The sequence below is a fragment of the Calypte anna genome, chromosome 13 (genome assembly GCF_003957555.1).
Source record: "Calypte anna isolate BGI_N300 chromosome 13, bCalAnn1_v1.p, whole genome shotgun sequence".
In the NCBI taxonomy this organism is placed as follows: domain Eukaryota; kingdom Metazoa; phylum Chordata; class Aves; order Apodiformes; family Trochilidae; genus Calypte; species Calypte anna.
Window position 1 is genome coordinate 2,484,223 of NC_044259.1, and position 14,156 is coordinate 2,498,378.

Consider the following 14,156-nt stretch of genomic DNA (forward strand, 5'->3'; position numbering starts at 1 on the left):
AATCCCCTCATCCAAATCATTAATGAAGAGATTAAAGAGGCCCCAGCACTGAACCCTGGGGGCATCACTTGTCACCTGTCACCTCCCAGATTCAGTTCCATCACTCTAGTTAGTTCCATTTAGTCGAGCAGCACCCAAAGGACAGCAAAGCATTGAAGGGTCTCCCTATCCTGCTGCTTCCCAGGCAGTTCTGCATCCTGCTGGGAAGGTGCAGTGGGTTGAGGGGGGTTGGTTCTGTTGAGCTCTGCCAGTCCAGGGTCACCTTCCCCATCCCCTCCACAGAAGATGATGTATGAGCAGTGGGAAAAAGAGGTGAGGTAGGCTCCTGGTACCACTGGGCTCAACAGGACTCTTCCAGCACAGCTCAGTTATTTTCTCCCAGCTGCCTCCACCCTCATTGGCAGAAACTCACCAGTTGGTTTGCAAAGCACCCCTGTGCCAGGCTTGTAGCTATTGCTGCAAGCAGCACACGTTGAAAGCAGCTTGGAAGAGTGAGGCTCTGACTCCAAGCCCTGGAAAAATCATCCCGGAATGATGCCAGAGCAGAGCTGAAAGTATCAACCAACACCCTGCCCGCAGCTGTCAGAGCAGAAAGATTCTATTGGGAACTGGCTGCAGCACAGCCCTACACACACAGCACCTTTTACCACCTGTAGTAACCAGCAAAATCCACTGCAGCATTAGAACATCACCTGTGGATGTGATCTTTTACAGAGAAAGAGTTTTAAGTCCCAAATACACAAATTAGTAAGTTGTTAGTAACACAAAAGGGTAATGAAAGGGGGAAGACCTCACAGATTAATCTCCAGGAACAGGATAAGAACCATTTGGTCTTTTACCTGGGACTGGAGAGGAATGTGAGCAGGATGCAAAGTGATGTTGGTGTTTAGAGCATGTCAGGACTAAACCAAAGGTATTTTGGTTTAATACATGAGAATGTGGTACTGTAAAAAGAGCTTATTTTTATTTTCCATCTCAGCTTGTTGAAATTCTCCTGCACTGTAAGATCTCCTTGAAAAATCAAGACCTTCTTCTTCCTTTCCATACCCCCAGACCAATGGAGTAGCTGCTCTTGGCCTCCACACTGCTCTGCCTGATGTCAGGAACAGCCTTGGAGGAGAGAGACGAAGGCTACAGACAAGGATCTGGTTTAATGTGGAGCATAACCACAGTAAAGGGAATTTCCCTGTTCCAGAAAGCACTGAAGCAGCCAGAGAGCTGCCTTGTTTCAGAGCATTAGTCAGACAACTTTTAATTCCCACAGACAATCCCTGTGCACCAGAAGAACTCAACTGAGGGATGTAAAAAGCAACCAGACCTTGCCTGATCTGTGTGTGGCAAAGACAAAGATGACCAGTCTGTCTCTGTTCTATTTTACTGTCTCCAAGTACTACTGAAATATCCCAAAAACCTCCTAGGGAATGGGTTTTCCAAGTTGTTCTCCCCCTGCAGCCCCCCAGGGCAGGCAGGCACCTCAGGAGAGGGGGGCTGAGGGGTGTTTGGACAGAAACAGTGAGGAACTCTGCATTGCCCAAAAAAGCTTTGGACCGAGTCCTCCTTTGGGCAGCACGACTCCTGGAGACAGCAGCCCCTGGGCAAGCCCTGCCATGGGTGTGCAGCAGGGGCCTGGCCAGCAAATGCCATTTTTCTGGAGGAAGGTGATGCCCCGGGCTGTTTGCTCAGTGAAAGGGCCAGGGTCAGTGGCAGAGCCCATCATTCTGCTGCAGTGCCACTCTGCTGACATTTCTTTCCTCCTGGGGAAGATCTGTCTCATTGTCTTCCCTGACCCTCAGCACATATGACTTAGCCACACAGTAATTATCTCCTGCAGTGCCAGTGGAGGGATAAGCCACAGGGAATATGTTGTCTGCAAGCTCTGGGGGTTAGGATTCACAAGGAGACCTTCAGCCTGGCCAGAAGAAAATCCACCAAAATACCTTTCTGGCCAAGAGAAAAGAGTCCCCCGGAGGGCAATGTGGAGGGATGAGTAAATCCCCCTCTGCAGTGCCAATCTCCAGACTACAATGGGAAAGAGGGAGATCAGCCCTTGGCTGGGACCTACACAAAGAGCCTGGCAAATTCTGGCCAGGAAGGGTGGCCTCATCTGCTGTAATTTAGACATCTCAGAGTTAGACATCCAAATGTAAGCTTGGGCCCTGAGGTTTTCAGTGCAGTCAGAGGAAAAGAAACAGAAGAAACGGGCACTTCATCTCAGCCAAGGAAGAACTTTTCATGACAGGAGTCATGTTCCCACCAGTACTTTGCTCAAGCTTGAATCGTTCCCTCTTCTTCCCCACTGTCAACTGGAAATGGGGCCATCTTCCCAGGTCCTCTTCTTGCAAAGCCATTCAGCAGCAGGACAGGAGCTGCCACTGAGACACCTACATCCCACCAAGGGCTCAGGGTTCCCTGGCTGAGCTCAGCCACTTCAGCATCATTCAGGACAAAAAGAGCTCTAGGATGACTACTCTTGGAGTATTTTTTTAGTTTTCTAAAAATAAGGTAGCTAATATAAGTAGTAAAGAAGTCAAGGAATTAGCTGACAAAGAGAATTTGAAGCCTACAGCATCTGTGGCCCTGAAATTGTCAGTGCCCAGCAGTGCACATAGTAAACACACGTGAGATCCCAGGAAAAGGAAATTCCCAAACATGACCCTTGCAAAGGACACCCTGCATACCTGGCTGTGGTTACCTATTAACTCCACTCCTCTCCAGTGCACAGAGAGGGTGGCAGGACACACACTGATATTGCAGAGAGCAGCAAGGCCAGTGAGCACTAAACCTCCACTGCTTCCACCCCTGCCAAGGATTTCTTTGGAGCCTCCATGCTGCCCTGGCACTCTGCTCTGTGCTGCACTTGCCCTGAGAGAGCAAGTTAATGATTGGCAAGAAGATGCAGAATATCCAATATTACAGCCAGGAGGTGGTGTTCAGCCTCCCTCAAACCTCAGCCCCACTGGGGAACACATTCACCATCCCAGCACAGCAGCAGAAAATCAGGTAAAAGAGATCCCTGCAATGCAAAGAGTGGGGACAGATGTGGCAAAGCACTTCTGCAGGGCAGAAGTGACAGCCAGGAGCATCCTCTCCCCCATACAGCCAGAAGGAAACCACCCCCAGCTCTTCCCTGCCCTCCCTTCATACTCAGAGCAGCACAACCAAGCTGGTCCTTGGAGTGCTTGGAAAAGAGAAGTGGCCCTGGGCTGGCTCCTCTGCACCCCAGGGCATGGGCTGGCTGGCTCAGGATTAGCTACAGAAACAGAAAATGAGAAAAGGGGAAAAAAAATGCCCTCAAGCAAAGCAATAAAATAAGAGTAGTGAGAACAGGAAGGTTTGAACTTTTCAGCACAGCCACCATCCCTTTTTGCAGCAGGAGAAGTCCTGCTTCTTCCTCCCCTCACACCATCATCTGCCCTGCTCAGTGTCTGCCCTGCTGGGACTGTCGGAGAAGCAGGCCCAGGAGATGGATAAGGAGAGGAACAACCATCCCCTAAAACCCATCCATGTGCTTTTTCCTACCCGTGTTCCCCAACATCCAAGTGCTGTTCTAACCTGAAAAGTAGATTTGCCCCTTCTCTGCTCAGCAGTGCTGTTGTCTCTCTGTGCCCAGGCTTGGGACAAGCTGATTTTAAAAGCAGTCCTCTCTCTGCAGAGCTGACACTGACACTGGAGGGAGAGCTGGAGTCCCCTCTGTGTCACCCAGGGTCAACAAAAGGGAGAAAGATCGATAAGTACACTCCAAAGAGCAGGGGAACTTGTGCAACCCCCTCCCCCTGCCTCTCCATCCTCAATTTCAGCCCCGGGGCAGCAGGACTGAGCTGCCAGGGATGTCACCAAACCCAGCAGTGTCATCCAACCACACACCAGTCCCTGGAGGGGACTTTGTGGGCAAACCCCTGTGTGCTGCTGCTCCTCCTGCCAGGCAAGCCTGGGGCAGCTGCCAGGGTGTGAAATCAAGAAATAGGAAAAAGCTGAGTTCTGGGTGAAGGCTGATGCACAGACCTGGTGTCAGCACGGGGCCCCTCGTGTTACTTGTCCTGGGATTCAAAGCAACTGATCCATCCCAGAAATGTTCCCTCCCACTCCAATGCTGGCATTTGGGTTTCTTTGAGAAAACCAGCTCAGAGCTGGTTCTTTTCCTGATTACTGTGATACCCCACAGGAGCACCTCAGCATCCTCCTGAGAGCCAGGGACCTCCCTGCCCCAAATGTGGAACAGACACCTCCCTGCCCCAAAATACAAAATGTCCAAATACAGAGAGGAGACACCCCCAGCAGTGCTGGAACTATCTCAGCAACCAAAGCACCAGCTCCTTCTGCAGCAGGGAAGGGAAGAGAGGGTCCCTAGTGCTGGGGAGAAGGCAAGATCCTGGTTTGGAGGTGTATCACAGGAGATGGAGGCTGCTGCACTGCTAACCAAACCAAACCAAACCCAACCAAACCAAACCAAACCAAACCCAACCAAACCAAACCAAACCAAACCAAACCCAACCAAACCAGAGATTGTCAGAAGGGAGGGAGGAAGGCCTGAGGGGCCTTTAAAGCAAAGCAATTAGTTTTAAAGAATCAGGGGAGTGGAAGAGGGAGGTGCCATAGGAAAAGCATCACTCAGAGGTGAGCAGAGCCAGGCTGCAAATACTCAGATCATGACAAAACATTTGTGGGAACAGAGCTCATGGGAAAGGGATGGCACCTTCAGAGGGACAGAAAAACTACTTCCTCCAAAACCTCTGCAAGACATATCCCCATTGTGGGACACCAGGCGTTGCAAGAGATTTTGGGGGCTCCTTCTTTCTGGGGCTCCTTTCTGAACTCAGAGCCTTTGGGATCCATCTCATTTTTCCCAAGTCATTTTCCTGCAACTGCAGCATGTCACAGATCCTGACCAATACCTGACCCAGCAAGTATAAGGGGAACCTGGCAAAATCATGCCTGGAGGTATAGAATGTGCTGTCCCAGAAGAGATGGCAGCAGCTTCAGCCCTCACCTCACCCCTCCTGCCTCAAAACAAAGAGTTTTAACTAAAACTGGTGAATGGGATTTCAGCTTGTGAAATGTTGAAGCTAATGAGTGCTTCAACCTAATCTGTGGCATTTTGCAGCTGTGGTGGGCTAAGGTCTGTACAGACAGATTTATTCATTATTATTTTTTAAGCAGCCAACTTCACTGCAGAATCTACACAAGATTTCAGGCACATTAAGCTCCTTCAGCTGAAGCAGCCCAATGCCCGACTGTAACTTGTCAGTCACTATAACTCAGTCAAGTTAAATTAAATTCCCATTTGTTGAATCTCTTAGGAGTCCCAACTTGCAAAGTCTGTGGATTGTTCTAGCTCAAGACCCAACTGCTGCTCCTTTCAGTTCTCAAATTCCGTGGTTTAGTCCCAGGTGCGTTGGCCAAGATGATGTCCATCATCTCCTTTAAAACAACAAGCAGACAAACAAAGGAGATGCCCTCCAATAAAGTGCCTTCAGCAGCTAAAACCTAATCCCAAATATTGGAGTCTTATAATGACATCGTGAGAGTTACCAAGGCAGAAGCTCCCCTGGTGATTATAACAACACCGGTGCTTGAGCAGAGTCTTAGCTTCAAGGCATCTGGAATTGCTCTTGCAAGATCCATTGTCAAATGAGCTTTTTCCTTTGTTTAAAAATGTCAGCCTGAAGACCCCTGCCAGAGTGGTGGTATAGCCTGCTTGGGTTCACTCTGGCTCCCACAAGGCTTCAACAGTTCTTGTTGCCCCTCCTTGTCTCCAGGCTTAATTAGGAAATCATTTATCTTTATTGGCACTCTCTTTCCCCTGCTGCTTTGGCATTATTATTTTTTTTTTGCCTTCATTCCAGAGCAGTGAGCTGCTCAGGGAAGACCACAGCCCCATTCATTGTGGGTGGGGAATAATCTACAGCAGGGAGCTCTAAAAGGAAGACCCCAGCAATGAATCTGCCCCAAGTGGCATTGCCTGAGGAGCTACTGTACAGTAACAGGAGAAGAGGGCATCCCTTGGCTCCACTTACAGGCTAACAATAGGGATTCCTGGTGATACTGAAAGTAGGACACTACTCCCAAGGGATGTCATATGGTCAGCCTGTCCCAAACTGAACTGTCAGCCCTCTCCAATCTAATGATATTCCTGCTTCATCACCCCACAAATCTCCCTTGGTAAAAAAGCACACAAAGGCTGTCAGGAAAGCTGCAGCTGGGAGACTACCAGGCTCCTGGAGCCCCTCTGACCCCAGCTGAAAATCTCCAGGTAAGCAGAGAAGGTTCTTTACACCTCTGCAAACTGAATCTCCCTTGGCTTTTCCAGAATTGCCATTTGACCACGTGCCAGGACGGTCAGAGAGTGAAAACCCAAACTTAACTTCTTGGGAACCAGTGGCCTCAATCAGATCCCAGCTGCACCATGCAGAAAATGGGATTTCTTTGGCAGCTCAGAGGGAGAGCCAGGCACTGTGCTGTGCTTCCACTACTGCCTGCAGTCCTTTCTGGGGAATTCCTCTAGGTTCCCCATCCACTGTTTTATTTAAATTGAGCTGGAGATAGATTTCCAGCCAATAATTTCTTCCACCTTAAGAAGAAGTTCCTCTTTTTGCAAGCCAGGCTTGCCCCAGCCTGTTACTAATTACAGATGGAACATGCAGTTCAGAGAGGAGGAATCAGAATTGTTGCCCTCTCTCCAGCAAAAACCCATTGGAAAACAAAAAATAAAACCTGACTCCTTTGCCTGATGGTACCAGAAATTTTGTCGGTAAGTTCAAACAACGAGATGGGAGATGATTGATGGCAAAGATGAAGAGCTGACATGCCGCTGACTGCTCCTCTCATCTTACAACATACACTTCCTTATTTTCAAAGAGATCTCAAAGATGAAAACTTGATATTAAAAAAAAAAAAGGCTTCAGTCACAAGTTCTAGTGGGAGATTTCTTTTTTTTTAAAAAAGCAGAGAGGAAACCCAGGCACAGAGCAGCAGAGGGGGCAACCATACCCTTCCTGCCTCCCATCCTAATCCTCTGCATATCATCTAAGGACTGGAAACTGTTCCCAGCTCTGCCAGGGACCCACAGGGCCATGGGAAGCCCTCTGGACACCACCTCCTAACCCAGGTTTGAAGGAGGAGGGGACAGAGGTTCAGTAGAGACGAGGCTGGGGGGATCACACCAATGGCTGGGGGGTCCGTGGTCCATCTCAGGGGGAGCAGGAAGGAGACAGAGGGCCATGTGGCACCAAAGACACAATGGGTATTGATGGTTAGAAACCACAGAAAGCCCTGAGAAGGGTCAGGAAGGAATTAGGGCTCCTCTGCAGGACAACTGCCCCAATGCAGGCATGGGCAGGAAAGAGGAGGAGCTGGGAGCCTTTGTGCAGCAGGGATACAACTGAGGTGGCATCACGGATGAGTGTCACACCTGGGGTGATACACTAGATAGTGACAAACTCTTCAGAAGAGACAGACAAGGGTGGGGGGGTGGCTGTTAAGGAATGTTGTGATTGCCTAGAGCTTAAAGATTGTGATGATCAGGTTAAGAGGTGACGTGTAAGAATCAGGAGGGAGGACAACAAGGGAGATATGGTGGGAGTCTCTTATAGAGCATCCAACCTGGATGAAGAGGCAGACAACATATTCTATAAGCAGATGAAACCATGATGGCCAGAAGTGTGGATCTGCCTGAGGATAGGAAATCTTTACAGAGTAACCTGGACAGGCTGGATCCATGGGCTGAGACCAATTGTATGAGGCTCAACAAAGCCAAGTGCCAGGTCCTGCATTTGGGTCACAACACCACCAGGCAACATTCCAGGCTTAGGGCAGAGGGGCTGGAAAGGGCTTGGTAGAAAAGGACCTGGGGGAGTTTGTAAAGTGCAGCTGAATGTCAGTGAGTGTGTTCCCAGGGGGCCAAAGCCCCCATCCCCCTGTGTGGTGTCAGCAGGAGCAGGGCAGGGATGGTCCCTGTGCTGGGCACTGCTGAGGCTGCAGCTCCAATCCTGAGCTCAGTTCTGGGCCCCTGAGGAGCAGAAGGAGCTTGAGGGGCTGGAGAGTGTCCAGAGAAGGGAATGGAGCTGGGGAAGGGTCTGGAGAGCAAGGAGAAGGTCTGGAGAAGTTGTGAGGAGCAGCTGAGGGCCCTGGGGGTGTTGATCCTGGAGCAGAGGAGGCTGAGGGGAGACCTTGTGGCTCTCTGCAAACCCCTGAGAGGAGGTTGGAGCCAGGGGAGGTCGGGCTCTGCTCCCCAGGAACAAGGGATGGGAAAAGAGGAACTTTTGGCACAATCAAGTTGTGCCAGGGGAGGTTTAGGTTGGAGCTGGGGAACAATTTCTCCCTGGAAAGGGTCTCAGGGCCTGGCCCAGGGGGATTCCCCATCCCTGGGGGGGTTTCCAAGCCCTAGAGATGTGGAGCTGAGGGACGTGGGGTAGAGGTGACCCTGGCAGTGCTGGGATAACAGTTGGACTGGATGGTCTGAAAAGTCCAACCAGAACAGTTCTGATTCTATAATGCCCCATCCTGGCAGGGCTCCTGTTTCCTGGCTGCAGCAGACAACTCCTTTAGGTTTTTGGATCAAACTTTGAAAGAAATGATCCTGTGCATATGGCCAGGTCCATGAAACTTTTAATTTTTTGTACTTTCTCTATGACAGTCCCTCCCCTGTGCTCTGTTTCTAGCCCTCTGGGAACTCTACTCTGAACTGAACTGAAGAGCAGAGGACTTTCTGAAGACCAGTGTTATTTCTAAATAGAGGCAGATGTATAAATTCCATTATCCTCGAATTAATCATCACAGAGTAGGGCTTCCTTTCTGAGCTTTACAGTTTAAGACACTTATCCTTCCCTGAAGCCCTCTCCTAACATGCTGGAAGCAATGATGCCCATGCATGTCCCATGTCCTGTTTGGAGTCCCCCTCCTAAACTCAGCCCCATTTGGGGATGTGTAAAGTCAGGAGGGCTCCCTCGAGCCTGAGACTTCATGCACACAGCAATTTGTGTTTACTGCATGCAGTCAAGACCAAAAGGAAGCAGGTCCCATGCCAGTGAGCACTCTGCCCTCCAGGTATTTTCATGCACTGAGACCTGAGCAAAGGCAGTGGAGAGGAGAGCCTGAGAGCCAAGGATGCCAGACCAGGCATGCACAGACCCATCCAGAGCTGCTTGGAGAAGTGTTCCCACACTGCTGGCTGCTCAGCAAGGGGCAAATGGTCAGCAAGAGGTTACTGTCTGAGAGCTCTTTCAGCTCATCAGCTGCTTGAGCCTGGTCCCCAGCCCCAGGCAGGCACCTCTGCACTCCTTGGCATGTTCTCAGGAGAGAAGGGAGACAAAGAAGGGATGGGAAGCAATTCTGGGGAATTCTGAGGAATGTTGTGGGCTTGCACCTTTGCTGCTGAGGGAACATCAGACACTGGAGGAGGCAGGGACTCAGCTTTCTTGAAAATGTTTGTTCTTGGGCTTATTTTGCCATCAGGAAGCACTTCTAGCTGGCACATGTCTTTGGCCTGTCGCTGGCAGGCTGGGAGCCAGTGTGTTGTCATGGAAACTGGTAAATGCAAAATCATGACTTGACAGAGGTGTCCTGAGGAAAGAGGATCAACCCCCTCCCACATGTTTATGTCCTTGGCCCAGGGAATGTGTCTGTCCCCTACTCCTCTGGGGGTGGGATGCCATCCTGGCACAGCTTTGTGCTGGACACAGGGAGCCAGGAGGCAAGGAAGGACTGTGATCCATGGGAACACAGCAGGGAAAAGGCTCTTTTTGCCACTGCCAGGGTCCCCAGAGAGTTTTGCAGGGCATTTGGTCATCTAGAGATGATTGTTCTCTAGCTCTGAGCTCCCTGACATCCCAGTGAGACCTCAGCACCAGCAAGCTCAGGGTCCCACATCCTGCAGGGATCCCCCTGGGGCCTTCCCAAGGGCAGGAGGTACAGACACTGTTCCAGGGCACCCCAGCTCCAGTACCCAGCAGCAAACAACTGAGGCCACCATAAAAATACTGAGGGCATCAGAGACAGGCACATTTCTACCCTACCTCTGCTGCCTGCAAGCCCAGACAGCTCTTCCTGAGCCCCCAGAACCCACTGGATCTGAGTCAGTAATTCTGGATCCACTGGTGTTTCCAGCCTGAGCCTCCCACTGACCACCTCCCTGCTTCATCCCAAATAATCCAGGAGTCCTACATCGTCCAGGATCACATAGGAGGTCAAGCATTTGGGTGTAAGGAGATGAACTCTTTGGCTGTGACTTTGAAATCCAACCCAACAGGACTGGAATCAAAGTGGAGCGACTAACAAAGACCCATTGGAGCCCAAACTGATTTTCCTAACTGATTTTTTCCATGGCTTCTAATTTTAAAAAATTAATACTCTCCCAAGTTCATAATGAAAAGAGGTCATCTATTTTTCACACACTCAGGCATAACATTTGCCAGCAAAAAATTAGCTCCAAGTTTTCCAAGGAGTTAGGGAGCTGCAAGCTGACTTTGTTGCTGGCTAGGTCACAAACATGAATGCGTGCATGGTCGTGATTATGGGAGAATTTTAAGATGCTTCCCATGTAAATATCTGGGGAAATGTCAGCACAGGTCCATTTAAAGCAGCCCTCCATGAGAGCCCCTTAGTCCCCAGGGTCCATTCCTCCCAGTTGTCTGCACTGCCTGGATGGGGTGGTCTCAAGGATGATCCTGGGAATGGATCCTTCACCACATGGAAAGCTCAGGGCAGCTGCCATGGATGTCACCATGGGTGCAGGGACACCAGGGTCTCACACCAGACAAGGGTGCCTGCAGGTCCTGCTCAGACAGGACTGGGATGGGCTCCTGGATCTTTGCAGTTGCTTCAGATGCTCTCAGGCTCACCTAAACTCAGGGAGAACAGGGGGTCCCCCCACATTTATGTAGATCTGCTGTTGGCAGGGGTTGGATGGTGCCTGCATTAGGATCCCTGATCCCAAAACAGGATCCATCCCAGGTAACCTGAGGCTGTGCCCAACCAGCCACCAGCTGGCAGGGAAAGAGTCACCTCCTCAGGTCCCTGGAGGGATCCAATGGCACAGGAAGAGTTCCCAGCTACAAACCCAGCAGCTATCCCATGCAACACTTGCTCCTCTCCCTCCACAACTCCTTAAGGAAACTGGGAATCCTGCTCAGTCTCCTGGGCATGGTACATGGGCTGTGTATGGTCCTGTGCCTCTGAGGGAGAATCTCAGGGAATCAGCAGGGACCTGGAAATCACAGCACCACTTCCAGCCAGACAATCTCCCAGACCTAGCCACTCAGCATGAGGCACCCCTCTACCATACTTACTTCCCATTTCCATACTTGATCCGGATGTCTTTGCTCTTCTTCAGCTCTTTGCCATCTTTAAACCATTTGTAGGAAGGCTGAGGGTTGCCAGCAGTTGCCTCACACTTCAGTGAAATCTTCTCACCAACGTGAACATTTGGGCTTTTCAGTTTCTTCAGCTTGGGAGGGACAGCTACAAAAAGAGAAATCAGACAGTGTGAAAACTTCCCTCTTCCTCAGGCTGGGCCCAAGCCCCCAGCCCCCTCCCCTGGGTCACTGTGGGATGGGAGGGCTGGAGAAGGGATGCACTGCTCTGCTCCCAGGTTCTGCCAGCACAGGAGCAGGGAAGGAGCATCCCTGCACAGGGAAAAACATCCCTGTGGGGAACAGAAGAATTCCTGAGGTCTGGGTTGGTTTTATCTGCTCCCCATGGCCACACTCAACACCCACAGGTGTCTTGCTGGTGTTTGCTCTGCTCTCCAGGCCAAAGCCAGGGATGCAGGAGCTCCAGATTCTTTGGATACTAATTTTTCCAGCATCCTGCCATTGCTGCTGATCATGCTGACAGCCCCAGTGACCACAGGTGAAGCATTTCAGTGCAGAAGGAGCACAGGGAGGTCCTGGAGAGCAGTTCCCTCTCCCTCCCCATCCCCTCTGCACAAAAGCATCAGCAGCAGAGTAACAGCCCCTGGGCAGGGCTGCAATGAAATCCTGCACCTACAAAGGATGAGACAGGGAGGGACAGCTATTCTTCAGGTGTTAAGGTGATCTTCAGTTAGAAAAACTAAAGAAAATAGCTACTTAAAATGGTCTTACAGCCTGTACTGCCAGGCTGGCCAGCAGCCTTTCCAGTTGGAAGCCTGGCTGGGCACATGAGCTCCCTTGGGGGTTTCAGAGAGGAGATTTTACCATGCACCTGGGACATGAATCAGAGGGGGAGACAATTCTTATCAATCTCTGCCAGGCTTCATATTCAACATGACAATGAAGGATAAGCAGGCTTAGACTTTTCCTCTGAACTGACAGCTCTGCACTCTTTCTGCTCTCTTTTCCACTCTAAGTGTTAACCTTAAAAAAGAAAACAGCAAGTTGCTGGGTTTGCCTGAAGACGATGGGCAGCAATGGTTTCCACTTGCCTAAGATGTGTCAGAGATAAAGTATTTGGTCTGCCTAATATGAAAAAGGCATTTTTTAAATTGCCTGATGCATTCTGATCTTGTGATATGGAAGAGCACTCAAAGGAGGAGGAACTGGATGAGTTTCATTAGACTAACTGCTATTTTATAGACCTTTCTATGTCTCCACTCAGCCTTCATGCCAAGCTAAGTTATCATAGGTTGGTTTTATTTAAAGCCTCTTTTCACTGGAAATGATCTTCTACAAAATAAAAAGCACAGCAACCCCCAGGTGTGTCCTGCTGCTCCGAGGAGTCTCTTATCCCTTTGTCTGATCTGTGAGGGTTTGGGAAGCAAAAATTTAGCTGAAAACACACACAGACAGTTTGGGGTAATACAAAGTGCCTGGGCAAAGCTCACAGTGACTACAAGGCAAACCCAGAGGCTACTGGAACTGTGACACAGCAAATCAGTCCCCAGCACTCCAGAGCTGCTGCTGGCTCTGAGCTCCGGGGCTCTGCTGGCACCAAGGCACAGAAACAAACTTAGGAGCCAGTAGCACACCAAGAAAAAAAGAATTAACCCCAGCAAATATTCTTACTGACTGTTACAAGCCTGCTGCAAACTCCTTGTGACTGGTTAGGGATGGAGAGAGCTGCAGAGGTGCTGTTTGGGGCAGGGAGAGCACAAAACCAGCTTGGACAGCAGCAGATAATGCTCCAGGCTGCACCCTCATTTCTTGCTCTGCTTCCCAGGTCACCACGCTTTGGCAAAGACAGAAAGAAAAACTCTCTCAGCTTTCCCCAGATGTCAGAAATTCTATGAAAATCCAAGGTGTTCTGGGTGCTGTGAAGCCAGGATCCCTGCTGCTTGCCTGGAAAGGGATCACCCAGAAGAGGAGGAAGGCAATGAATGGGTAAGAGAGCTCATCTTTTCTCAGAACACCATGCACAGAGATCCAGGAAGGTAAACAGGACCTTGCTTTTGTAGGGGTTATTTTGGGCAATAGAGAAATAGACTCTGTCAAATATTTATTCTGTCTGAATGTGTGTGCTGGTTGGCTCCCATTGTACACTGAGGTCACCCTGTCCCATGCCAGCAGTGCCTTAAATACCAGGCAGGTCCTGACCTTGGCATTGCTGCATCTGCTTCATAGTATTTCCAGCCTTGCAGACTGCAGAATTGTGAAGCAGGCAGCATGGTCTGGGAGAGAAATGTGTCAGAAAATGCTGCTGAGAGCAGAACAAAGCCCAGAAACATGGAGAACATTGAAGGAGAGGGCCAAGGACAAGCAAGAAACTTTCCAAGATCTCCACTCCCTATTCACCCCCTCTGGCAGGAATCACATCTCCCCCAAGCCTCTGCACCCCTCACACCTTGTGCTCTTGGTGGCCTTCTCAGTGTTAAGTTAATGACTGGGCTTGATGATCCTGCTGGTTTTTTCCAATCAACTTAACTCTGTGGTTCTGTAACAAATGACATGAAATTCCTAACCAGGCAGGTCCATGCCAAGTGGGGCTGAGCTGGAGCTGACCCTTAGACAGGGCAGGGGCTCTGCCTGCATCCCACTCCTCCAGCAGAGATCCCAGCCCAGGAAAAGGCAGGAGAACAAGTTTCCTCTCCAGACTTCATGTTTCAGCTGTCTTATTACAGAAGGGAGAGGGATGGTGCATCCATACCACAAGCCACATTCCATAGACTGGAATTCTCTCAGGGCAGTGAAAGGGGGAATGCAGCTCACAAGTATTTTGGACTGTGTGTGGAAAAAGCATAAAGAAAA

The 14,156-nt window shown here is 50.1% G+C and overlaps 1 protein-coding gene across 1 annotated transcript in view; it reads right to left on the reverse strand.

The window, feature by feature from the left end:
• Nucleotides 1–14,156, reverse strand: part of NRG2 (neuregulin 2) — a 173,951-nt gene that overhangs the window by 53,791 nt on the left and 106,004 nt on the right. The window contains 1 exon segment of the mRNA XM_030459037.1: nt 11,283–11,454. Within this exon segment, the coding sequence (XP_030314897.1) occupies nt 11,283–11,454 (172 nt within the window).